The sequence below is a fragment of the Leiobunum rupestre genome, chromosome 5, assembly GCF_980474605.1.
Source record: "Leiobunum rupestre chromosome 5, qqLeiRupe1.1.hap1, whole genome shotgun sequence".
In the NCBI taxonomy this organism is placed as follows: domain Eukaryota; kingdom Metazoa; phylum Arthropoda; class Arachnida; order Opiliones; family Sclerosomatidae; genus Leiobunum; species Leiobunum rupestre.
Genome location: NC_143388.1, coordinates 32,408,005 through 32,432,922, shown reverse-complemented (window position 1 = coordinate 32,432,922; position 24,918 = coordinate 32,408,005). Strand labels below are relative to the sequence as shown.

General features: G+C 34.2%; 1 protein-coding gene across 2 annotated transcripts; it reads right to left on the bottom strand.

Moving 5' to 3' along the window:
* Positions 1–94: 94 nt before the first annotated feature.
* On the bottom strand, positions 95–24,545 carry LOC149944187 (retinoic acid receptor RXR-alpha-B-like). 2 transcript variants are annotated; one of them, XM_090175909.1, is made up of 8 exons: positions 24,192–24,545; positions 4,066–4,226; positions 3,872–3,975; positions 3,626–3,795; positions 3,413–3,558; positions 3,220–3,346; positions 2,927–3,151; positions 95–2,853 (listed from the first exon to the last, which is right to left on the bottom strand). In XM_090175909.1, the coding sequence occupies exons 1-8, from the start codon at positions 24,322–24,324 to the stop codon at positions 2,603–2,605; spliced, it is 1,317 nt and encodes a 438-aa protein (XP_090032035.1). In that variant the 5' UTR covers positions 24,325–24,545; the 3' UTR covers positions 95–2,602. The 2 variants fall into 2 exon arrangements, with proteins under 2 accessions (XP_090032035.1, XP_090032036.1); XM_090175910.1 differs by having other exon boundaries at positions 3,638–3,795; positions 24,192–24,541.
* Positions 24,546–24,918: the final 373 nt, after the last annotated feature.

The following is a 24,918-nucleotide window of genomic DNA, read 5'->3' as shown; positions in this document are numbered from 1 at the left end:
TTATATTGAAAACCAAAGAACAAAAACTGCTGCCATTATAAACACCATTTGTTGTGTACAATTGTTACATCACCTAGAAAACTTTAATATGCCATTTTTATTCTTTACAGGCATTGTTGTACTTTTTTGTAATAAATCCATTTTTAAAATTAACCTTAGATTTTAAGTAATATTTGAATAATATACATAATTCATAAGTATCATATACAATTTAGATTTATCTAAAAAACCAGAACCGCTTGTGGATTTTATATAAAGAAACTGTTTTTTTTTTTCTTGTAACTATTTAAAAACCATTCTCTTTCTTCAAATTATTTACATATACAAACAATAGTGTAACAGGAATGTTGTTATTCAACCTTCTAAAACATCCATTGAATTTCGGGGATTAATGAAATTTTAATTCAACACTTTCAACTGATAATTTTTAGTTTTATTATGTAAAATACGCGTTAACTATGCCCGGATTAATATTTTTATAAACCTAACAAGGTTAGAATATGATCATAAAAGGTCTTTGATATAATAAAAATTTGGGTTTCACACTATATTAAAAGATTGTACAAGGTATAACTCTTATATTAAAAAAGACAAATTAAGCCTGCATCGTATTATTATTATTAAAAGGAATTTCCACCGAAAAAAGTTACGCAATTACAATGGCAGTGTTAATTACACAAGCGTAAGATACTTTGCCAGATGGTATGAAAAGAGGCAGTGTGATAGATTTTAAGTATCATTAATAGGATCAAATAAAATAACTTGGCAAATAACGTTAAAACAATTATTCTAATGTTCAATAATTTTAGTTTTGCAGCACCAGTTTTAAATTATTTTATCACAATGATGTTTAATGTTATTAATACACATAAGCACTGTCCAAAAAAGATTAATGGTTAATACTTCTAGCCTTGCCGAGACAGTTTCCGGTCAATTTTTGTTTGTTGGTTGCAGCTGAAATTTATAGCAGTGTTGCTACTAACAGCTAAAGACAAGCTAAAAGTTTTAACCAAAGAAGTTCGTTATTGGACAGAAGCAAAGAAAATTCTACCCAAAATAGGATTTTTTTCATTAAATTAGAGATCGCACTTGAGGTTTGTGCTATATAACTGTTATTGTAAAAATTATTATTTTTTAATCTTAATAGAGGCTTCAATAAATCATTCTCCCAGGAAATCGCCAAGAAGTAATATTTCCAAGAGCCAGGACCTGCAAGTCACTGTTTATATAGTGCTTGTTAAAATAATGGAAATTTTTCACCTTTACAGCAGCAACAAGCGTTCCCTTTTAACCAGGTAGCTTTTTTGACATATTAACGCATGGCAAAAACAAGACGTTCTGTTTACATGTGAAAAGTTTCCGTTATTTCCAAAAATAATTAGAAATAAAAGAGTTTCTATTTACAGCCGTGATTGGTCCAAAAGCACCCAAACATAGTCGTTACTTTGTATTAAATCTTTAAATAAGATATTATTTACTAACAAGGGGGCTAAAGCTTTACGAAATTTCATTATACAACATAATTACAGCGTAGGCAGCCTGGATGGACAATTCAGTGTAGAGAAAATAAGCTTGAATTCTTTAGCAACAGTCGCAATCTCGGACAACCAATCCGAAACTCTCGTACAGATTTATTTCAAATGATCTAATCTCAAAAATAATGTCAAAGACACTCTGAACTGTCAATCATTGCTAGGCCTACATTTATTTCGGGAGGTAATGAATTATTAACAGGTACAAACACTCTAGAAGTAATCTAAACAACACTGAAATCCATTAATAATAACGACATGATCTGGACTGTAGTCTAAACATTAAGATTACCAAATATTAAAGTAGATTTGGTAAAGAAAAACTTGAACAATATAGTTTTAGGTTGACATTAGATTTTTAACAAGGCCTATATCTTCTCTTAATAACAACGTTAAAATAACTTTTTCCTCGATTTTCCTTATTTCATAATACGATAGCACAATTTCGTTATGGAGCTATCACATTTCGAATATATTTTCTTTTCAGACTCATTGTGAACTTTTCATTTATACACTTTTTTTTTTGTTTCCTTTCGCCAAACATTCGTTTACTTTCAAAATATTTTCGATTTTATTATCGAATATATATAGATTTTAAAGTCCCAAAAATAGTTTTTATATTAGAATTATTTCCCTACGGACATTGTACTTTTATTATGCGATGTAAAAAAATGGTAACTTCGTATAAATAAAAAACTGAACGGGGGATGAAATTGTGTCGATGCTGTATTGTTGAAAATAGATAAATACTTTAATTACCACTATCTCAAATTGTAAAAATTCAGTGTGGAAACTTTTTAATTATCACAAATTTTTTTTTAGATAATTTTCATTTTTTACGGGAAAAAAATTAAAAATCAAAGAGTATATTAAAAATAAATTACTACTGGTGTTCAAAATGCTATAACAAATGGAGTCAAAACTGATGTAAAATATTGTCTATTTTCAATAAACAGCCCAAAAATCCTGAAACATGATAGATAAAAAAAAAAGATCAAGTGAACTATTAAAAAATAAAAAAATTAGATTGAAACTTTGACCAGCTCGAAAGTTACTGCTAGGCTTTCTTATTAAGAATCACTGGGGTTTTCTAGCATGCTCATAAGAAAGTTATCGATTGGCGTGTCGCCGATCAGTTTGAAAAAGAAAAGATGTTCTAGGCACTTGAGCCCGATACTTCTTAGGGCTGGCAAACGCAATAATAGTTTAGCGAAACGCCCAGAGTGTTCCGGATAGTTCATTTTACAATAATCGTCTAAAGCAGCGTAAACCTTTTCCCGTAAATTCTCCACAACTTGGACAGATTTTAAACCTTTCGCTTCTATAATATTAAAAATGTTTTATAGTAAATACGCTTTCTTTAATACATATATTTGACTTGTTTAAACTATTACCAGGATTGAAGAGGACAATGGCTCGCAAACATCCTAATTCGGTTTTGTCCATTTTCATTTCTCTCATCTTGGCCACCAGTTCTGTCAAAACTCGATCGAAAATGGTACCAACTCCGGCACTGTGAGCGCTATTTCGATGAACAACTAAACCTGTAGCCAGAACTATTCCATCTTTGACACCAATCGAACGATGAGAGAAAGATGCGATTAAAAGCTCATTCCATCCTGAAATTATAAAGAGCATTTAAGAATGAGCACCGTCACAAGTTAAAATTAAGAGTAAATTATCTTACCAGCTTTGAGGAGCACCATTTGATCCTCAAGAGGTAATTCTGTGAAATGTGGGATGTGTTTAGCCCATTCCACAAGCTGTAACAACTGACGATCAGCAGCTTGGCATATGTTCAGAGCCGGATCTCGCTAGAAGATACGAAAATGCTAAATTATTAAAGGAATTTTTAACATTATAATTAATTCACAAAATACATTATTTCCAAGATCTTCATTCTTGGGTTCCACTCTCAATTCCGCCTCCAACATACGCTCTATGGGCATATCATTGTGCAAGTTGCTAGTGCTCTCCACCTCATTTTCCATTTTTTCCTTCGTTCTCTGACGTTCCTCTTGTACGGCTAATAACGTAACAAAAGTAGTCAATAAAATTTAATCACGGATTCTTCAGAACCTAAACCACTTAACTACTAACAATACCTTCGCGTTTCATCCCCATGGAGAGGCATTTTTGATACCGGCAATACTGACAACGATTCCTCTGTCGTTTGTCTATAATGCAGTTCCTTTCCTCCCGACAAGCGTAAGTCAAATCTTTTCGCACTGTCCTTTTGAAGAATCCTTTACAACCTTCGCAACTAAATGGTTTTAATACATTTATAAATTTAATTATCTAAGATCAAATTATATTATTTTCAATTTTTATTTCTTTACCTGTATACACCATAGTGTTTCCCTGAAGCTCTGTCTCCGCAAATGGAACAGAGGTGTTTGGAGCCACTCAATGGATGATTCGGCGGATACCTTCCAGAGGAATTCTGTGGAGATAAGACCAGTTGAGATAAAAGCTTAAACAGTGTTTATAACCGTCTATAAAAGGGACATAAAAAAGAGCATTTGATACTAACGGGTGAAGTCATATAAGAAGAACTGAGCAGTCCAGTTGAAGAAGAATAATTCGACTGAGGAAGACTACTTGTCACTGAGGATGGAGGGCTCAAGCTGCTGTTTGAGCTACCAACAGGGCTGATCGCCACACCATTACTCGTTGTGGTGGTGCTAAGTGAGCCTACAAAGACAAAACCAATTATTATATTAGATCGTAACAAAAAAAAATTCTTTTGAAAAATTACAACTCAAAAGCACAGGTAACAGAGGAAATGGTTAGGTTTAGATTTTAAAACCAATTGGAACTCAATCTTTTTGATAAAATCTCGTCGATAACGAAACTACCCCCCTCACAGTTACCCCGAAAAAATACCAACTGCTACCCCGAAAGTGACATTACCCCCAGCTACCCCGAATACTTGATAGCCCCCCCCCCCCCGTCAGTCCGAAAACCAAATTAACCCTCGTAACCCCGAATACTTCATTACCGCCCGTCACCCCGAAAGCGAAATTATCCCTCCCAGTCACCCCCAATAAGAGCTACCGCTCCGAGTTACCCCGAAAAAGAAGCTACCCCAGTTACCCCTGTAGGACCATGAAAACTAAAACCCATAGAGTGAAAAAACAATATACATAACAGCGACCGCCCCTGTGCGGAGGTATCACAAGAAGCGACCAACTTTAAAATTCAAGAGAAACTAACAAGGAGAGTACCCGAGGTGTTTATTGCCGATTCTGTTCAAAGTCGGCCGTAATGTAGACCTAGATGAGATATGTAATTTCCAAAAAGGAGACGTTGCACTACCCATTCGATTTGCCATGGCAACCGAAAATGTTTTTGATCACTTAAAACAAAATTTTTTAGAAAAATTTAAAATCACGAAATGGGTAATTTGGACCACATTGGAACATTTTTTGGGTAAAATTGTAACAATTTTTGGGTAAAGTAAGGAAAAGATCTTATTTTCGGTTGCCATGGAAAATCGAACGGATAGTGCAACGTCTCCTTTTGGGAAATTTCATATCTCATCTAGGTCTACATAACGCCCGACTTTGAACAAAATCGGCAATAAACACCTCGGGTACTCTCCTTGTAAGTGAGTCTATTCCCTTAAACCAAGAATGTACTTATTTATTCTTAGGGAGAATGACGATAGGTGGCTTCTTTTCGTTTGTTCCGGGATTTCGGAGTTGGGCAAGAAGAGGCTATGACGTCATTTTACTCAGATAGTTAGAGCAAGTTGGTTCGAGTCGGAGTAAAAAGTTTTTCCAAAATGGCTGCCTGTGGCCTTTTTAGCAGATAAATTCTGGCTAGCAGACGACCAAATTCGATTTACTCGTGTACACCTCCTTTCCAGAAGGAGTAAAAAGAGTAGCCCTAATACTCCGGAACAAGCGAATAGTTTATGGGCCGGAGTAATTATCATCCCCCGGAACAGGCGAATAAAACAATTTATGGTAAAAAGAGTACACTTTTAGTCCGAGAACAGGCGAAAAGAAACCACCTATTGTTGATTGTTGAGACAACAATCTTAAGCTTTGCTCCCGAAACCCCCTCACGCTCTAAACAAAAAACAAACAAAAAACTTCACCCTAAAAGAATCTAAGTTCCCTAAAACTGACGTTTTCCGACGCCATTGAATGATGACGTATTTCCCGCCACACACATCCTCAGGAGAATTAAATACCTTCATACCCTAGATTCGTATTCTGAGAGCTTTCTGATTGACGGTTTTGTAACGAAGAGTTTACCCATTACCGGCACGTGACCTCCGAAATATCTACGGTCGCTGCCATCTAGGAGCAACAAATACAAGGAGAACGCAGCTAGGCTTTAAACACGCTAACGCAGTGTTGTGTACAAATTTCATTGGACGAATCTTTACTCTGCACGTTTTATGGAAAGGGGGAAAACAATTTCCGAAATTTCCTCTTCTGACGGCAGCAGGCGCTAAAGCGTCTGACCATTCAAAAATGTACGACTCTTGACGGGTTGCGTTCTTCTTGTGTGGGGTGCTGTGTTTGTTACTCCTAGCTCCCATAGTCCTATTACAGCCCACTTTGATTACGAGCTGTTGTGAACGCGTCATCAAAGTTGGCCTAGGTCTTATCTTTAGTTGGTTACCATGGTAACTACGCAGTGGGTAACCGCTATTAACTACTCACGAGGCAGTTATTTCGAATCTAGGGTACGAGGTTTATATTATCTTCGCACTAGCTATTTACACTTTAATTGTAATCCTCGCTTTGCTCGGCCAATCGAACTATAAAAGGAACAGCATTCGAAACACAGCAGACACGTTTCGCCTAAGTACTTGTTATATGTCTAACCATGGTCTAACTATAGAGTAATGGCACTGTGACGTCACCGAAAGTCACCAACATGGCGACCACGGCTAAAGGTACGGAGTGCCACTACTCTATAGAGAAGCACGTACAAGTGTCTATAAATAATTCACATTTATTCGTATTTCCCAGCAACCGATCATTTAAACTATTCTCACGGTACGGAAAATATCGTGTCAGCGCTACCATCCTCCTCCCATAAATACAGTTACACCAAGAGGCAAATGACCACGGCGAAGAGACCGCTGGTCATTTTAAATATCCCACTACCACTCAATTCAGCCCCTCCTAACGCCTAAATTTATAATACGGGGCATTAACTATTCCAAGGGCGTAAACCGAGCGTCACTACCTAAATCGGATGTCTCCGGCAGTAGTGGTAGGCAATATACGTTTACAATACAAGATTTTCAGCCGTAATTAAATTTAGCCTTGGCGCGACCATCCATTTAAGCCTCGGCTATGAACTTTCGCGTCCATCTAAAAGGTTCTATCGTGATCTAATTAGACAAAACGCATTGTCGCGTGTAGCTTGTCCCCCCCCCCACCCCCTTTTAAACATGATTACAATGAAATTAAAGTCAGTCTAAAGGTCAAATAACCTCGAACCTCTTTCTTTCCGCACATTTTCCAAAATAAGAACAAAAGCTTCGATCAAAAGCCATCGAGTTTGCCATTTACTACCCGCCATTTAAGTAGGGGGGTTCCCACCCTTCCAACGCGTTGCTTCCCGCCTCTCGAGCTCTACAACGAACGACCTTCGATCGCGCGCGAAATGGTCCTTTAACTGACAGAGTATTAACTTAGCGCACAATGAGCAGCCTTGAACCTTTATTATTGAAAAGGTCAACACCACCCGAAGAAAATCACAGTGAGCAGCCTTCGTCATTATTAGAATTCCTTTCTAGGCCACTCGGATTTCCCAAAATATTCTTATCAGATATTCTAAGTTTTTCTAACCTACAGAAGCCATACGCTTATTAATAACGTAACTTGTTGACGCCACCTGAGGCCATATTGAGCAAATTGCTCAAGACGCGATAATTAATAAGCGTAAGTAAACGTGCCACGATCTCGATGGCTTAGGTCAACGACTGAAGTGACAGTTACAAAAACAATTGTCATTATGTTTGTACACGAATCGACCTTGAATAGTGTCAATGCTTTCGACGGCTGGAATTATTAAAACGCGTACGCTTATCACGATATATACAGGCCTGATATACTGAGTCACTTTTCTCACTTAAAATCACTTTTTTTAAATCTGTCACAAAAAGTCACTTTTCCCAAAATTAGTTACTATTTATCACTTTTTTGGAATTTCTAGATTTCCTTAGCATTGAACGTTAGAAAACTGTCTTACAACCCTTTTCTTTACAAATAATAAAATAAAACTCCGTTCGCTTATAATTTTCTTTTTTAAATTTTTGAAAATCCCGCCAGTTACTTTAATAATTTGCTCATTTTGGCGCTGCGGTAGTTGAGAAGCTCCGCGAGAGGAGGGTGCAGTGTGAGAAATAAGGCACTATCACAGGCCAATCGCCAGTTTAAAAATCAAATGCTTGGGGTGTTAGTGGCCCTAGTGACCACTTAATTAATTCAAAGTTTTTTCCCTTCAAGATTTTAGTTCATTAAATTATGAAAGCCTGATTTTGAAGGTTAAAAATGGTAAGTGGCCAGTGGCCAGTTTTTTAATTAAACTATCTAGGCTCTACTGGCCACAGGTACAGTTTTAAAAAAATCATTATTTCTCACCCTGGGAGGGTGCACTAAGAAGTACGTCTGCTCATTTGATTTCGCGGGTATTCCGTATAAACTAGTGTAACTAGTCAAAAAAAGCAATAAAACAGATTTTATTTTGGTAGATTTTCAGTCACGGTTTAGTCACTAAATTCTACTGTGTAAGTAACACTCTTTTTAGAAACATTTACTGGGCGCCGCCATGATCCTACAGGCAACCGACGAGCAAGCGCTCTGCCGCAGAAATTTCATCCCCCCAAAACCGGTTTTATCATCACCCTCCCCGTAAACTGTAAGGTAATGGCGGTCGATTGGGGAAGCGCGTTTACGAGTCTATAGTCCGCGCACGAAAAACAGCTTCTAATGACAACATATGCCTTAGTTAACTGTAACCTTGCGCGTTGCACATTGCTACGGATTAAATAGCTTTTCCTTCAACACTTCTAAACATTCTGCTACTCTCTAGAGAAAAATGAAAATCTTGCTCTAAATCTCAAAATAAGTTTCTAATTTCTGAAATTACTTTAAGATTCAAAACAACGCAAAAAAATCGTCTCGAAATAGTCATTATCTCAAAGTGCATGCATTCTTGTAAATACTAACGGAATTTGAGATAGAAACTAAATTTTATATACTTATGACATCATTTAATATCAGTGGGTTTGGAATCTTTATAAAAATTTAATCCTAAAATATAAGGTTAAAGGTTAAGTAAGCGTACAACTTACAAAAAAACTGATTTAAAAATTTTGCAGATATTTCCAAATCGAACTTAGCGGATTTACATATTTTGTCAAAAGAAATACGCTTAAAGGTCAAAACGGATCAAACCAAAAACAAGATGTCACGGACATTTAAGTACACACAATCCTCCCGATGTATTAACTATATTTTAAATATTAAATTTAAATTTGAACGAATTTACAATCATCTTACATTAACTTAATAACAGGGTTCGTACAAAATTTCCGGAATAAAATTGCCAAATTTTCCCTGACCATTTTTGTAGAATAAAAGAATGGTTTGTGGTAAATTTGCCTGATATTTTGGGGTCATTTTAAAATTCCATTACTTTTTGGGACCATTTTCAAATTCCTTGATTTTTCCCTGACATTTTGGAATCATTTTCAAATTCCTTGATTTTTCCCTGACATTTTGGAATCATTTTCCAATTCCTTGATTTTTCCCTGACATTTTGGAATCATTTTCAAATTCCTTGATTTTTCCCTGACATTTTGGAATCATTTTCCAATTCCTTGATTTTTCCCTGACATTTTGGAATCATTTTCCAATTCCTTGATTTTTCCCTGACATTTTGGAATCATTTTCCAATTCCTTGATTTTTCCCTGACATTTTGGAATCATTTTCCAATTCCTTGATTTTTCCCTGACATTTTGGAATCATTTTCCAATTCCTTGATTTTTCCCTGACATTTTGGAATCATTTACCAATTCCTTGATTTTCCCCTGACATTTTGGAATCATTTTCCAATTCCTTGATTTTTCCCTGACATTTTGGAATCATTTTCAAATTCCTTGATTTTTCCCTGACATTTTGGAATCATTTTCAAATTCCTTGATTTTTCCCTGACATTTTGGAATCATTTTCAAATTCCTTGATTTTTCCCTGACATTTTGGAATCATTTTCCAATTCCTTGATTTTTCCCTGACATTTTGGAATCATTTTCCAATTCCTTGATTTTTCCCTGACATTTTGGAATCATTTTCCAATTCCTTGATTTTTCCCTGACATTTTGGAATCATTTTCAAATTCCCTGACTTTTCCCTGACCTTTTGTAATATTTTCAAATTCCCTGAATTTCCACATTTTTCCAGGTCGTGTACGAACCCTGAATAAACCCAAGAGGAATTTCATCGAAAAAGAATTTTGTGAGTTACCTGGTTTTGGAAATGAAGTAGCGAAACGCGAACTATTTAATTTAAATTAATTTTTAATTTATATCTCCTGCATCAATTGTCACGAATGCAAATATGACAATAGTGCGTACACGGGTTGTAGGGTCCCGCAAATAGGCCAGAAATCTCACTTCAAATTAAAATTTCATAATGCAACCGAAAACGTGCTTCTGAAATGATCAGTACTAACTAAAAATATAATATCCAACCAAGTAGCTCTTAATTTAAAAAAAGTATGTAGATTTGAAGTCAAATATCGCCAAAACCACTAATATGTAAAAATGATTAACTTCTTGGGCTTCGATTTCAAAAGTTTATAACGGGATACCGAGGGTATGCCGTATGCTTTCGATTGACATATCACTGACTCTTCTAGACCTATTTGTTAAAAAGTTATGTGGAATAGGTCAGCGGCGGCATCGGCATCGGCTACACTATACGTGAGCCCAGTACACACAAATCCTTTGGGGATTGTGTGTAAAAACGAGTTACGAAAAACGTTTTGATAGCTAGAAGGGTTGCAGCAGTATTTTCATATCCAAATTCCCTGATCATTTTAGAGATTTTCTCTGACGTTTGTTAAGGCCAAAACGAGACATTTGTAACCATATATTTTACTTATACAAGAAATTAATTAATTTGGTGATACTTTAGTAAAAAGTTAACTTTTCAGATCGGAACATAACTTTATACATCACATCCATAAAAAAATTTATGATAAATTTCAGTTTACATATTATATCCATTTTTACTTATTATTTATTAAATTTCCCCGACTTTATAGGTTTTTTTTTTAATTCCCTGATTTCCCAGACTTTATATACCTATTTTTAAATTCCCCGATTCATAGACTTTATAGGCCTATTTTTAAATTATTTGAGTTTTTAGGCCAATTTTATAAATTTCCCGGTTTAATCGACTTTTTGTACCTATTTTAAAAATCCCCGACTCCCTGACTATTAGGCCTATTTTTAAATTCCCTGATCTATCCCTGACTTTTTAGGCTTATTTTTAAAAAATTTAAATTACCCGATTGAACTGAATTTATAAGCCTATTTTTAAATTACCCGATTGAACTGAATTTATAAGCCTATTTTTAAATTACCCGATTTAACTGAATTTATAAGCCTATTTTTAAATTACCCGATTTAACTGAATTTATAAGCCTATTTTTAAATTACCCGATTTAACTGAATTTATAAGCCTATTTTTAAATTACCCGATTTAACTGAATTTATAAGCCTATTTTTAAATTACCCGATTAAACTGAATTTATAAGCCTATTTTTAAATTACCCGATTGAACTGAACTTATAAGCCTATTTTTAAATTACCCGATTAAACTGAATTTATAATCCTATTTTTAAATTACCCGATTAAACTGAATTTATAAGCCTATTTTTAAATTACCCGATTAAACTGAATTTATAAGCCTATTTTTAAATTACCGGATTGAACTGAATTTATAAGCCTATTTTTAAATTACCGGATTGAACTGAATTTATAAGCCTATTTTTAAATTAGCCGATTAAACTGAATTTATAAGCCTATTTTTCAATTTGCCGATTTTACCAACTTTTTTACTTCCCTAATGCCCCTTAGTCAGTAGGTCAGTAAACCTATTATAAATTTATAATTCAAAGTTAAATTTCGAGAAAAAAACCTTATTTTATAAATAACATTTAAACGTTGCTAAGCGCAAATATTAACGAGACATTTAAAACATTTAAATGCCAGATACCGGATTATGTAATAAAGTGAAAAGCCGTATGTATCCTTTCTAACAGGTGGGTTTAGCGGAGAGAAAAACCTGCGTAGGAAATATTAACCGTGAAAACATAAAAGAAACAAAAAATATTACAGCTACGCGTTGATTTCGCAAGAGTTCGTCAAACCAAAAGAGACTAGTCTGGATAAATGGTTGTAGGACCCGAAGACACGAAAACTCTTTGGAAAACCTTCGCTAAAAACAATACGAGGTTTCAGTTAAGAAGAATGAGATAGAAATATTTTGGCACCGTGCCCCAAGGTCAGCGGGTTTGTGAGCGCCCGACTCTATTTCGTCTCTGGTCAAGTAAAGGTACAGAGACTGGAACTGGCAAAGTTTGGCAGAATACCTTTACTTAAACGAGATAGTCGCGGTGCAGTCAACCTAGAGGATGTACACAGGTATATTAAAATATACACAGAACTTATTTCAATAGGTATTTTTTCGAAGGACATAATCCAGTCGGTGTATAATGACGAGTCGTACGCCTACGGTTTTATTCGCTCGCTCTACACGAAGAAAAGATAAAAGAATTTTGTCACTGTGTTATTCGCATTTTTTTCGATTTGTTTTAATTCGAGGACGATTGTCATTTCGTATACGTCATACAATTTCAATTAACTTTTAATTACGTCAAGAAATATACGAAAAATTAATTAAAAATAATCAAATATTGTTAAGTGTTGCGGATGTTTTAATTTTACAAATGATTATTTACTAAATTAAAAGAATGAATACAAATTTATTAAGGATATATTTGAAAACTAAATAAATTAATAAAAGAGGTAGATAAATTTGTAAACTAAAAAAAAATTTGAAATATTAACATTAGTAATTAAAGATATTTTTTGGGATGTAAATTAACCAAAGATACTATGAATTTTTTAAATTAAACAAAAGTACTTTTAAATTTATAAATTAACCAAAAGTACTTTTAAATTTATAAATTAACCAAAGATACGTTTAAATTTGTAAATTAAGCAAATATACGTAAATTAACCAAATATTTTTTAATTAATAAATTAACCTTGAAAGATCCTTTAAAATTAATAAATTAAATTTAGATATTTCACGAAAGATACTTTTAAATTAATAAATTAAATTTAGATATTTCATGAAAGATACTTTAAAATTAATAAATTAAATTTAGATATTTCATGAAAGATACTTTTAAATTAATAAATTAAATTTAGATATTTCAAGAAAGATACTTTTAAATTAATAAATTAAATTTAGATATTACATGAAAGATACTTTCAAATTAAATTTAGATATTTCATGAAAGATACTTTAAAATTAATAAATTAAATTTATATATTTAAAAAAAAAATAATTTATATATTTCAAAAAAAAAATAATTTATATATTTCAAAAAATATATCAATTAAATTTAGATATTTCAAAAAAATTATAAATTAATTGAAGACATAATTAATTAATAAATTATTTAATTAACAATAGAACTGTAGAAAATTGTAATTAACATTAAAATTTGGTAACCAAGGTATTCCAGAATTTAAGTCATAGCACGTGCATTGCGTTATGCTGATATTCTGGTCTTAAATTACATAAATTATCGGTATTTTACAAACATTACGTGAATACATTGGTAAGTAGAATAATTTATATCAACAATGGACTGAAGGATAATATTTATATAAAAAATCGGAATTCCGAGATAATTGAGGAAAAGTTTAACTTTCCTTCCAGCTGCAGGTAATTTAGCAAGAATGGAATAAATTCTATTTAGGGAGAATGACTAACAATTGTAGGTTGAGCCAATTTCTAATGTCGCGGCCAATCCCGTTCACGCTCGAGTCCCCCTAAAGTCAATCAAATCAGACTGGTATCTCATTGGTTCTGTAAAACCATGGCCAACTTTGATAACGCCCTACGCGCTACACAGCGGCCGATCCAGTCGCTGTTTTTTTCGTAAACAAGAATTTTCCCGCTGGGGGAAAACGGCGCTGCACCCACACATGATTTCCTCCATTGACTTCAATATAAAAACGGCGGTGAAATTCAAAAAATCTTGTTACCTAAATAGTTTTAATCTAAACATTTAAAAAAATTAAGGTAAGTTTATTTTTCAATGTTAGTTTAATAGTGGGGTGGCGGAGTGGTTAGCACTTTCGCCTCGCAGCAAGAGGAGCCGGGTTCGATCCCAGCTTGTGGCAATGGGTGGAAAACTCGGAACAACTCCTTCCGCGTTGCGTTTGCAAGTTCTCTCCCCTCTGGTTTAAGGGGTTTTCCCCCGAGCTCTTCGGTTTCCCCTTCCATAAAAACTAGTTGAGGTTAACGGTAATAGTTAGTGAGGGAGCTGTTGGCTCGATCGCGTGGCATGCAGGGCTTGCCACCACCCTCCTACGCATTGTAACCCGGCCACCTGAATTAAAGGCTTCAAAAGTCGCTTGATGACTTAGGCCTAAGGTGGTGCCTTGGGTATTAGCCTAGCTTATTATTTTTATTATTAGTTTCAAGCATTAATATATTGATTTTAATTATATGTTTCCTTTTTTAAAACTACAAATAAGTCGCGTTTTTCTCACGAAATTTAAATTATATCGTTAAAAGTTTTTTTTTTCAAAACACTAAAATATATTAAATAATTAAATTATTAATATAAGTCCGAATTCCCCGCCTTTATTTTATAATTTATATAAAGAAGAAGAAAATTTCTGTATGGAGGCAGCGCTCCTAGCGGGAGTTTTATTCTCGCTCATTTGCATAGAAACGTACTCAAACGGGTCGGCCGCTATGTAGCGAGCAGCGCTTAATCAAAGTTAGCCATGGTAAAACTAACGTCTTCCTAAGCGATTGCAGTGCACACCTGTGACGTGTTTCCTTTATCCCCTCTCTCACGAGTCGTGCAAGTGGGAAATTAGACCAGTAATGCCCTTGGATCGTCTTAACATAGGCATTCTCCCAAAAAAGAAATGCATTCTTGGGTAATACCATAAGTAACATAATAACAATAAGTATGACACTTCCTATTGCTTTAATGCTAATTTTCTAACCGAACCTTTTTTCGGCACTGATACTCTTTTCAAGCTGCGACTTGGACTCGCGACTTACCGTTTTGGATGACTACTTTTTGATAAAAAATTAAGCCTATATCTGGAGACGCGAGGGGCTTTGGCTTTGTTTCGAAGCCCGCTTGCGAATCACGCGTGATAAAAAAAATTAGCTCGTGGCGCCGAGAAAAACTACTTACATTTTTATAATTTCAGCCTAATATTCCGCCTATCTATCGGGAACCAGATATTTCGGTTTGGCGGAAGTCTCGCGTATTTTAGACACTAGAGGGCTCTGTGCCGCGAAAACATCCTGATTACGCAATAACTATGAAAATCAATTCGGTTGTAAATCTCTTTAATTGTCATACTTATTGTTGTTATCATGTTATGTTACTTACGGTAATACAAATGACAATAGACATCCATGCGAGGCAAATGCCCACTTTGATTTGAACACTATAAGCGCATTCCGCAACTGGCTTCTAGAATGTGGGATTATGGAACAACAATGAAAAGACACTAAAATAATATCTCAAACATTTTAAGAGGCAGTCAATTTAACAAGGCACTCGGCTGGAAACATGACGCTGCCGGAGCATTTAAAACGCTATTCAAGACGATTAAACTCGAGATAAAAACATTTTTTTCCCCATTAAACTCATTCATTGGCGTGTTTGTCTTGCGGGAATTGTAGCGTGGGTATTTTTTATTTTTACAAAATCCTCGATTGGAACCAGCCTGGCCCCTACTTTACAAAAAAAGGTGTTTTATAATAGCATATATTTTACAAAGTCATCTTTAGGACACAATGTAGTTCGCATTTTACAAAAACCGTGATTGGTCACTAGATAGTTTCCATTTTAGAAAAACCAACGATCAGTCACAACTTGGTCCCCATTTAACCAAAACCACGATCGGGTACAAAATAGTTTCCATTTTACAAAAACCAACGATCAGTCACAACTTGGTCCCCATTTTACCAAAACTACGATCGGTCACAAGATAGTTTCCATTTTACAAAAACCAACGATCAGTCACAACTTGGTCCCCATTTTACCAAAACTACGATCGGTCACAAGATAGTTTCCATTTTACAAAAACCAACGATCAGTCACAACTTGGCCCCCATTTTACCAAAACTACGATCGGTCACAAGATAGTTTCCATTTTACAAAAACCAACGATCAGTCACAACTTGGTCCCCATTTTACCAAAACCACGATCGGGTACAAAATAGTTTCCATTTTACAAAAACCGTGATTGGTCACAAGATAGTTTCCATTTTACAAAAATCAACGATCAGTCACAAGATGTTCCCCATTTTACAAAAACCACGATCGGTCAAAAACTCCCCACTATAGAAAAACCTCCGCTGTAGGGTGTTCCAAAAATCCATAGAAAACAAAATTTCGCCTTTCCAAAAACGCTTGTGCTACCTTTTATCGTCAAAATGAAGAATTACAAATGCAATGATTTTTTAAAGGTGCTCACAAGAGGTTAAAGTTTTTCTTTTTACCTTAATTCGCCTAATTTCTTTATTTTCACTCAAGAAAATGTCAAATGATAGAGGGTACAATCTTGAAATTTCGTTTCAAGCAAAAAACTGCGAAATGTTTACAGTTGTCTGTAAGAATCATTGCTTTATAAAAGCCGAATTCATTTTTCATACTCTCTATAAAAGGTAGCAATTATTAAACCATTTTTAAAAGTCAGATTTCTTCCTTATTTTCGTTAAAATAAACGTTTTTAAAAATATTTTTATTTTTTGGAAGAGCTCACTCCACTGGTCACAAAATTACGAAAAGGGCCCATTCACAAATTACGTAACGCTGTAAAAGGGGTAAAATAGTTAATAATTTTATTATCAAATATTGTAACTTGCAGTTGCAAATTAGTACTTTTATAATTTATTTTTTAATAATTTTTTAAAATATTTAAAGGGAATATAAATATAACCTGCAAAGCAATCTTTATGGAAGACCTCTTCAATTTTTCCAATTACCCTGTACAGTGGCGCCAAACATTTTTAAAGCTAAAGGCAAGAGCGGTCAGAGCTGCAAACGTTGGTGTTCCACACTAAATACCTGGTTATATTCCCTTTAAATATTGATTATATTAGTTAATTTACTAGTTTTACATTACATAACATTAAATTAATTTAATACTATTTATATTAATATAATTTTAATACTATTAAATTAAATGATAAAATAAATTTTTAAATTTATGTTTAGTTTTCTAGGTAAAGCAATAAATAAATTTGTTTACTACTAATTGCAGCTGCAAATTAGTACTTTATAATAATTTTTTAAAATATTTAAATATTGTTGATATTAGTTAATTTAATATTTTTACATTAAATTAAATTATTATTACATTCCTTTTTATTTATATTAATATAATTTTAATACTATTAAATTAAAATAAACCTTCAAATTATTAAATTAAACGAATTTATCTATTGCTTTACCTAGAAAACTAAACATAAATAATAAAATATATTTTATTTCGCCATTGTTAACAGTCCCCAAATAGACCTTTAAGAAAAAAACAAAACCATTGGTCTATTTTATCCAAATTACCAAGTAAATGAATAATGATAATAATATTAATAACTTAAAATATGATCTCTTAACGACTAAAGTATATTAAGCAACGCATCTCAATGGTGCAATGAAAGGTCGAGGGTTAATCACCCCAAAAGTGACAAAAAATGCAAATCACCCTAAGTACGGCTCAAAAAAAAAGATTTGGATAAGAATACTTATTAGGACGATCGTCTGCTTCGGTTACCATGGAAACGCCATTGAAGGATGAGGACGAAATTAAGGTTTCTTAAGCCTTTGCTACGATTTTTTCCTCGGATTTGAAAGAAAAGACCTTTCATATAAGAACTGAGAAGGTTACAGATTATACCCGTTCGCTGCCTTTCAGAGTGCTGTCAAATGATATTAGGATTGAACCGTAACAACTAACAAGGGCTTAATCATGGGGCTAAGAACGGACCACGGTTACAATTTCAACTAACGAGGGGGTTTAGTCAATTTCTTTCGCTTTTGTCGGCTCCTGCGAGTTGTTCTTAACCCCAATGCTCTCTTACCTCAAGGTTAAGATGCTTCTAAGGAGGGTATTACATGAATTTAAAGCTTTTATCATTTTCAACTTATAATTAGCGTAGAAAGTTTTAAATCCATTTTTCAGGAATTATATAGCTAAAACAGACATTTTTATTTCAAAGTAGGGAGAATGTTGAGACAATATTTTAAGTGGTTCCCAATCCCCCACACGTTCCAAATCAAATAAGCCCGGTACAGAGTTTTTTGATTAATTTGATTTAAATTTTTATTGATTTTAATAATTTTTTTATTTTAATGATTTATTTAACATTTTATGCCTTTTTTTTGACAAAATGAATAATAATTTGAGTTATGTAAACTAAAATTTAAATTGATTTTAATAACATTTTAATTACATTTTAAAACTAAATTTAATTTTAGTTTGCTCTGAATTGACATTTCTAGACAGACATTTTCCTAAATAGGTGATTTAAATCAATGATTATTTTATATCACTTGATTTAAATCAAATTGATTTGAATCAGAAAACCCTGGCCCGGTGAAAATTTCTTTTGTTTATTGAAGTTATATTTTTCGTCCTAAATTTTGTGCAAAATAAACAGTAAAAAATACGAGACGTTTCGACAGACATAGTCTAGCCCAAAATAAACCATTCAATAAAACATTGGAAAAACCGACCTTGAGATGAGAAAGCGAGGTGCAAACGGAGCTCAAACTAGGATTTTTAACGCGGCGAATATTTTTTCTTCGAAAATATTGCGGGCGTGATTTTCAAAGGAATAAATTTCAAACGCGCCGAAAAAAATTAATAGTCCTTAAGAAATTGGATAGGTATGTTTACTCTCCTAAAACTGTCAAAACTAGAAAACCAATTGGAAGTTGGCCGATTTAAAACCCAATATTCGGTAGCGTTGTTCAAAATGCATTTTGAAAATGCAAAATATTATTTTGCATTTTTACATTTTGAGCTTCTAGGAAACTATTTTGCATTTTTACATTTTGAGCTTCTAGGAAACTATTTTGCATTTTACATTTTGAGCTTCTAGGAAACTATTTTTCATTTTACATTTTGTGCTTCTAAGAAACTATTTGGCATTTTACATTTTGAGCTTCTAGGAAACTATTTGGCATTTTACATTTTGAGCTTCTAGGAAACTATTTTGCATTTTGTGGGTTTGATATGTGGAAAAACATTTTCAAAATGTTTTTACTCTGCTACCATCATCGCCGCTCTTGTAGAGAAAGTTCGTCTGCTATTTACTCGCAAGTAATCATAGATGGCGATACTCAGTTACTCAGAAGCAGAAGCAGACGAACATTCGTACAGTGCCATCGCTGTATTTCCCACGCTGGCTGCGAGGATGGTTTTCAAATCTCTACGTAATTATTATTAATAATTCATTACTAATTAACAATAATAATTCATTACTAATTAACAATAATAATTCATTATTAATTGAATATTAATAATAAAAATAATTAAATTAAACTGCATTTTTAAAAACATTTAGCATTTTTAAAAAACATTTTTAAAATGCATTTTGTATTTTTATTATGAACTGCAAAAATCTGACTGGCAATCTCGAAATGGGACAAAAAATCCAGAAATCTGACTGCAAATCTCGAAATGGGACAAAAAATCCAGAAATCTGACTGGAAATCTCGAAATGGGACAAAAAATCCAGAAATCTGACTGGAAATCTCGAAATGGGACAAAAAATCCAGAAATCTGACTGACAATCTCGAAATGGGACAAAAAATCCAGAAATCTGACTGGAAATCTCGAAATGGGACAAAAAATCCAGAAATCTGACTGGCAATCTCGAAATGCGGCAAAAAATCCAGAAATCTGACGGTAAATAGAGAAATTGCAAAATCCGTTGAGAAATCCCGAAATCCGGGACTAAAGTTAAGAAATCCGAAATCCAACAAGAAATCATGAAATCAAGCAAGAATTCCCGTACACATTTTTGGTGAATCTCCGAGCCCTCGTGGATACTTCTTTCGTAAGATAAGTAACTTCTGTTATAACGGAGCTTTAAAATATTACTTAAAAACAAGAAATATTTAGGCCTGGCTAAAACGCGGATGAAATTTAAGATATCCGTTAAGAGAAATATAGCATCGTATCTTACGCAAATTTCCTCCCTCGGGTTTCAAGGCATACGGTTTTCAAGGTTAAAACTAGAAAAACAAGGCTTATCCTCAGACATACCGTTTCATCGCAGACGAAATTATCTCCGAAGAAAAAGTAATACAACACCGTGAATGAGCGAGTCTCTCTTTCACAGATAAACGAAAGGGGATATTCAAATTCGGATGGCGACCGGATCTGTCGACTATCCGTGTATTTATCTCACAAATTACCGGCTTCTATGACAATGGCGATGGCGCCGTTAAGGTTAAATCTTACAAGGAGACCGTTTTCTGACCAGAAAATTAAAAATATATATCATATACGCCTCCCAGCAAGAGGAGCCGGGTTCGATCCCACCTTAAAGGCCCAAACACACATACGGTTCGGTTCGCAAGCGATTTCGCCTGCGAATTTTCGCGCACGCGCCCATGCGCCATGACTATGTGTGCATCCGCCTTTAGGCACTGGGTGAAAACTCGGAACAACTCCTTCCGCGTTGAGTTTGCTAGTTCTCTCCCCACTGGCTTAAAGGCCTAGGTTTTTTCTGCCTGTCCCCCTTTAAATTAACTTACAAGGAGACGACCCGAGGTAATTGGACAAATAATTTCGGCAGTTATCGCATTATGAGATATTGATATCTGCCATTTTGTAAAATGGCGTCATATTTCTATCACAGTGTAAGGGGCTTATTTATTCGATCAGATAATGTAATGTAGAAAATTTCACGTAAATCGACAAATAATTTCGGCAGTTATCGCATCATAAGGTATATTTATATCCACCATATTTCAAAATGCCGTCGGATTATTATTGGAAAACCCATAGGTCTAATTAACTCGGGCAGATAATGAAACGTAGAAAATGTCTGATTAATCGACGAATATTTACGGAACTTATCGCACGATGAGTTTTATTGATATCCGCCATTTTCCAAAATGGTTTCGGATTTCTATAAAAATCTATAGTACGAATTCATTCGGGTAGATAATGTAACGTAGAAAATCTTAGGTTAATCGGATACAAATTACCTAACTTATTGCACCATGATTTATATTTGTATCCGCCATTTTATAAAATGGCGTCGTTTTTCTAACGAAATCTAAAAATCTGTATACATCGTTCAGATAATGTAATGTAGCAATTTTAAGATTTATCGGCGAAAATATATTTTTTACAAATATTTTGTATTATACCTAAAATTTCTACCTATTTATTCAAATTAGCTCGAGCTCACCCTAAATGGTTTTTAGGTCTTTAAGGGGTTTTTCCCCCGAGTTCTTCGGTTTCCCCTTACCATAAAAACTGGTTGAGGTTAAAGATAAAAATAAGTGTAGAGAGCTGTTGGCTCGCGTGGCATGCAGGGCTTGCCACCAACCTCCTACGCGTCGTAACCCGGCCATCTGAATTAAAGGCATTAAAAGTCGCTCGATGACTTAGGCCTATGGTGCCTTTGGTATTAGGCTAACTGATTATTATTATTATTAATATATTGTTTAAGAAATATTATTTATCGATAAGTTAAGTTTAAACTGCAAAATGTTTAAGGAAAAATTATGGTAAATCATTGTTACACGGTATATAGAAAATAGAGACTTGGCACTATGACGTCATGGAACGTCAAAAATGCTTTTGGCTATACATGTAGGTGAAAAATTGTATACCAACATGGCAGCCACGGCTAAAAAGTTACGTAATTTATTTTTTATTACTTTTATTTTGAATTATAAGAACACTATTATTAAATTAATTTATGTCATTCCTACATTTATCAGGGTGTATAATTTAAAAGCTGAATAAACAGCATTTTCTAGATTTATATTAAATATTTATCACAAATATATACTTTTGTATTAAGGTAAAGATTTTAATGCTATATATCCAAATCGAAATATCACACAATTCAGTTAGATTTTTAGCGTCATTTAAAAAGGAAAACGGTACATTTATAAATTGTTATCAACTTTCTTGATAACAGGCTGTATAACAACATACATACACATGTATAAAAAATGTTCAATCGAACGAGATTTGCTGAGTAGATCAATAAATATAAATAAAAGACTATTGAGGACATTAATTTACCTATATTTTGGAAGAATAGCCCACAGTAAATTCCATTCGAATACATATCGATGTGTACTGGTTCTTGAATACTACGTTGTCAAATTTGTTCAGTTCAACCCTGGAGATAAATATTACGAATGGAAAGACACAGCTACGGCGCGATTGAAATGACTAAAGCGTAACATTTAAAAACACCATGAAATTCACGTGAAGCACCTGCTACGGATGCTGCGAAAACGCCACGAAAGCTGATCTACCACGGAAACCGATACACTGATCACATTTTGGCAGAAAAATAACGCTTGGAAATCCTTAATGTTCAATAGCATTTCGTCGTAAAAATCTCGCTTGAAAATCCTTAATGTTCAATGGCATTTTGTCCTTAAAATCCTTAATGTTCAATGGCATTTTGTCCTTAAAATCCTTAATATTCAATAGCATTTCGTCGTAAAAATCTCGCTTGAAAATTCTTTATGTTCAATGGCATTTTGTCCTTAAAATCCTTAATATTCAATAGCATTTTGTCCTAAGAATCTCGCTTGAAAATCCTTTATGTTCAATGGCATTTTGCTCTTAAAATCCTTAATATTCAATGGCATTTTGAACTAAAAATCGCGCTTAATAATCCTTAATGTTCAATGGCATTTTGTCGTAAAAATCTCGCTTGAAAATCCTTTATGTTCAATGGCATTTTGCTCTTAAAATCCTTAATGTTCAATAGCATTTTGGCCAAAAAATCGCGCTTTAAAATGTACCAATGATTTTTGGTATGACAATGTCAAGAGAGTCGTGGATAATTATTAAACGTGTTATCCTTCAAATCAGCCCGTTCACGGGTGTACATTTCCAAAGAGAAATTATCGTACCTTTAGCGAAATTAAGTGGGTTAAAGCAGCGAAAACGCTTAGAAAGCAGAAAATAAAAAGTGTAGAAACAATGAAACCGATTCTATTATCCAATTTTCTGTTTATATTTACATTCTCAGACTAGTTTTATCTCCGCGGAGTTGCGTGGCGTTTCAAAATAGCAAAAATAGGTTTGTAGGGAGAAAAGTATACCGTTATCGGAAAATGGCATTGATTTAATCAATTTTAGTTAAATGATTTTATTACGGGGCTATTAGAATAAATGTCAAATGTTATTGCGATATTTAATGTACAAATTACATTTTTAGTAATGACCTTAACTTCAGTAAAGTTTAAGTTTTACTGATATTCGGTTTGGGAAGAAAATAACCGATATGCAAACCGATGTTTCAAATGAAATAAGAATATCCATGTCTGGAACTGAAACAGTAACCGGTAGTTCGATTGAAATATCGGTATCGGGTAAATATCGGTTCAAAAATCGGTAAAATCTGTTCAAATATCGGTATTGGTGAAATTGTAATATCGGTTCAAAAATCTGAAAAATCAGTTCAAATATCGGTAAAACCGTAAGATCGGTTGAAATACACGTATCGGTTAAATATCGGTAAAATTGTTTCAAATACATGTATCGGTTAAATATCGGTAAAATATCAGTAAAATCGAAATATCGGTTCAAATACAGGTATCTTTTAAATATCAGTAAAATCGAAATATCAGTTCAAATACAGATATCGGTTAAATATCGGTAAAATCGAAATATCGGATCGAATACAGGTATCGGTTAAATCGAAATATCGGTTAAATATCGGTAAAATCGAAATATCGGTTCAAATACAGATATCGGTTAAATATCGGTAAAATCGAAATATCGGTTCAAATACAGGTATCGGTTAAATATCGGTAAAATCGAAATATCGGTTCAAATACAGATATCGGTTAAATATCGGTAAAATCGAAATATCGGTTCAAATACAGGTATCGGTTAAATATCGGTAAAATATAAATATCGGTTCAGATACCGGTATCGGTTAAATATCGGTAAAATCGAAATATCGGTAGAACTTAAAATTGGGAGTACTCAGAAAAGTAACAACTATCTGACAATCCTTAATTTAAAAATTCTTATCGGTTCAAATATATGTATCGGTAAATATAAAACAGCAAACGACTAAACACGAACAAGTGACACGCATTAAAACCGTCGAAATTACCTGTATTTAAGCCTAAAGGCGTCGTCGGTGTAGTTGGCGGGCTTAAATTTCCGCAATTTGGCAAATTGTGCATCCACGGACTGCCGTACAACAGCGCCGTTACCGACAACTTGGGTCGTTCCTTCTTGTACATATCGGCGATGATTCAAACCGTGGCACCGGCGTACATCGTGGGCTCAGAATCGAAATATACCGGTTACTGGTACGCGGTACACCCGCGCTTAAATGGTACCGGGGAACACGTGCGCGGTACACCACGTGTGAGGATATCAGGAACTACGTGGCCGGCAACGCCGCGGGTTTTGGCGGGCTCGCGAGGACCTGTGAACGTTGCCTCTTCGTTGGCCGACTCAACGGAGTTCTCTCGGGAGAGTAAAAGACTCTCTCTCTCGCATCCTCCGAGCATACGCAAAACGCTAATAATACGACGTACAGTGAGACTGATTTGAAGGTCTTTCTTTTACGCCCGCCCCGTTACGAGCGCGCGAGGAGCTTCCGACCTGGGTGGCCCATGGATTTCCCCCAACTGCTAATGCCGTCTGTCCATCAACGCGAAAATATTTCGTCTTTTATTATATTGGGAAAAATTAGGCTAGACAGGTACTTTAAAAGCGTCGCGAATGCTAGTCATTTCAAATTTTCAATTATACAGGGTTGCCACAGTTTTTTATCATTCAAATTACCCGACCTTCTCCGGAGGTTTTTCCCCCGACCAACTCCGGAGGTT

What these genes read in the sequence shown, in the direction of transcription:
- LOC149944187 (XM_090175909.1), bottom strand. Translation starts at nt 24,324, where the DNA reads ATGTACAAGAAGGAACGACCCAAGTTGTCGGTAACGGCGCTGTTGTAC. An exon ending in GCCTTTAGGCTTAAATACAG is followed by an intron (nt 4,227 to 24,191) that starts GTAATTTCGACG and finishes TTGTCTTTGTAG; the next exon opens with GCTCACTTAGCACCACCACA. An exon ending in ATGAAGATCTTGGAAATAAT is followed by an intron (nt 3,347 to 3,412) that starts GTATTTTGTGAA and finishes CGTATCTTCTAG; the next exon opens with CGAGATCCGGCTCTGAACAT.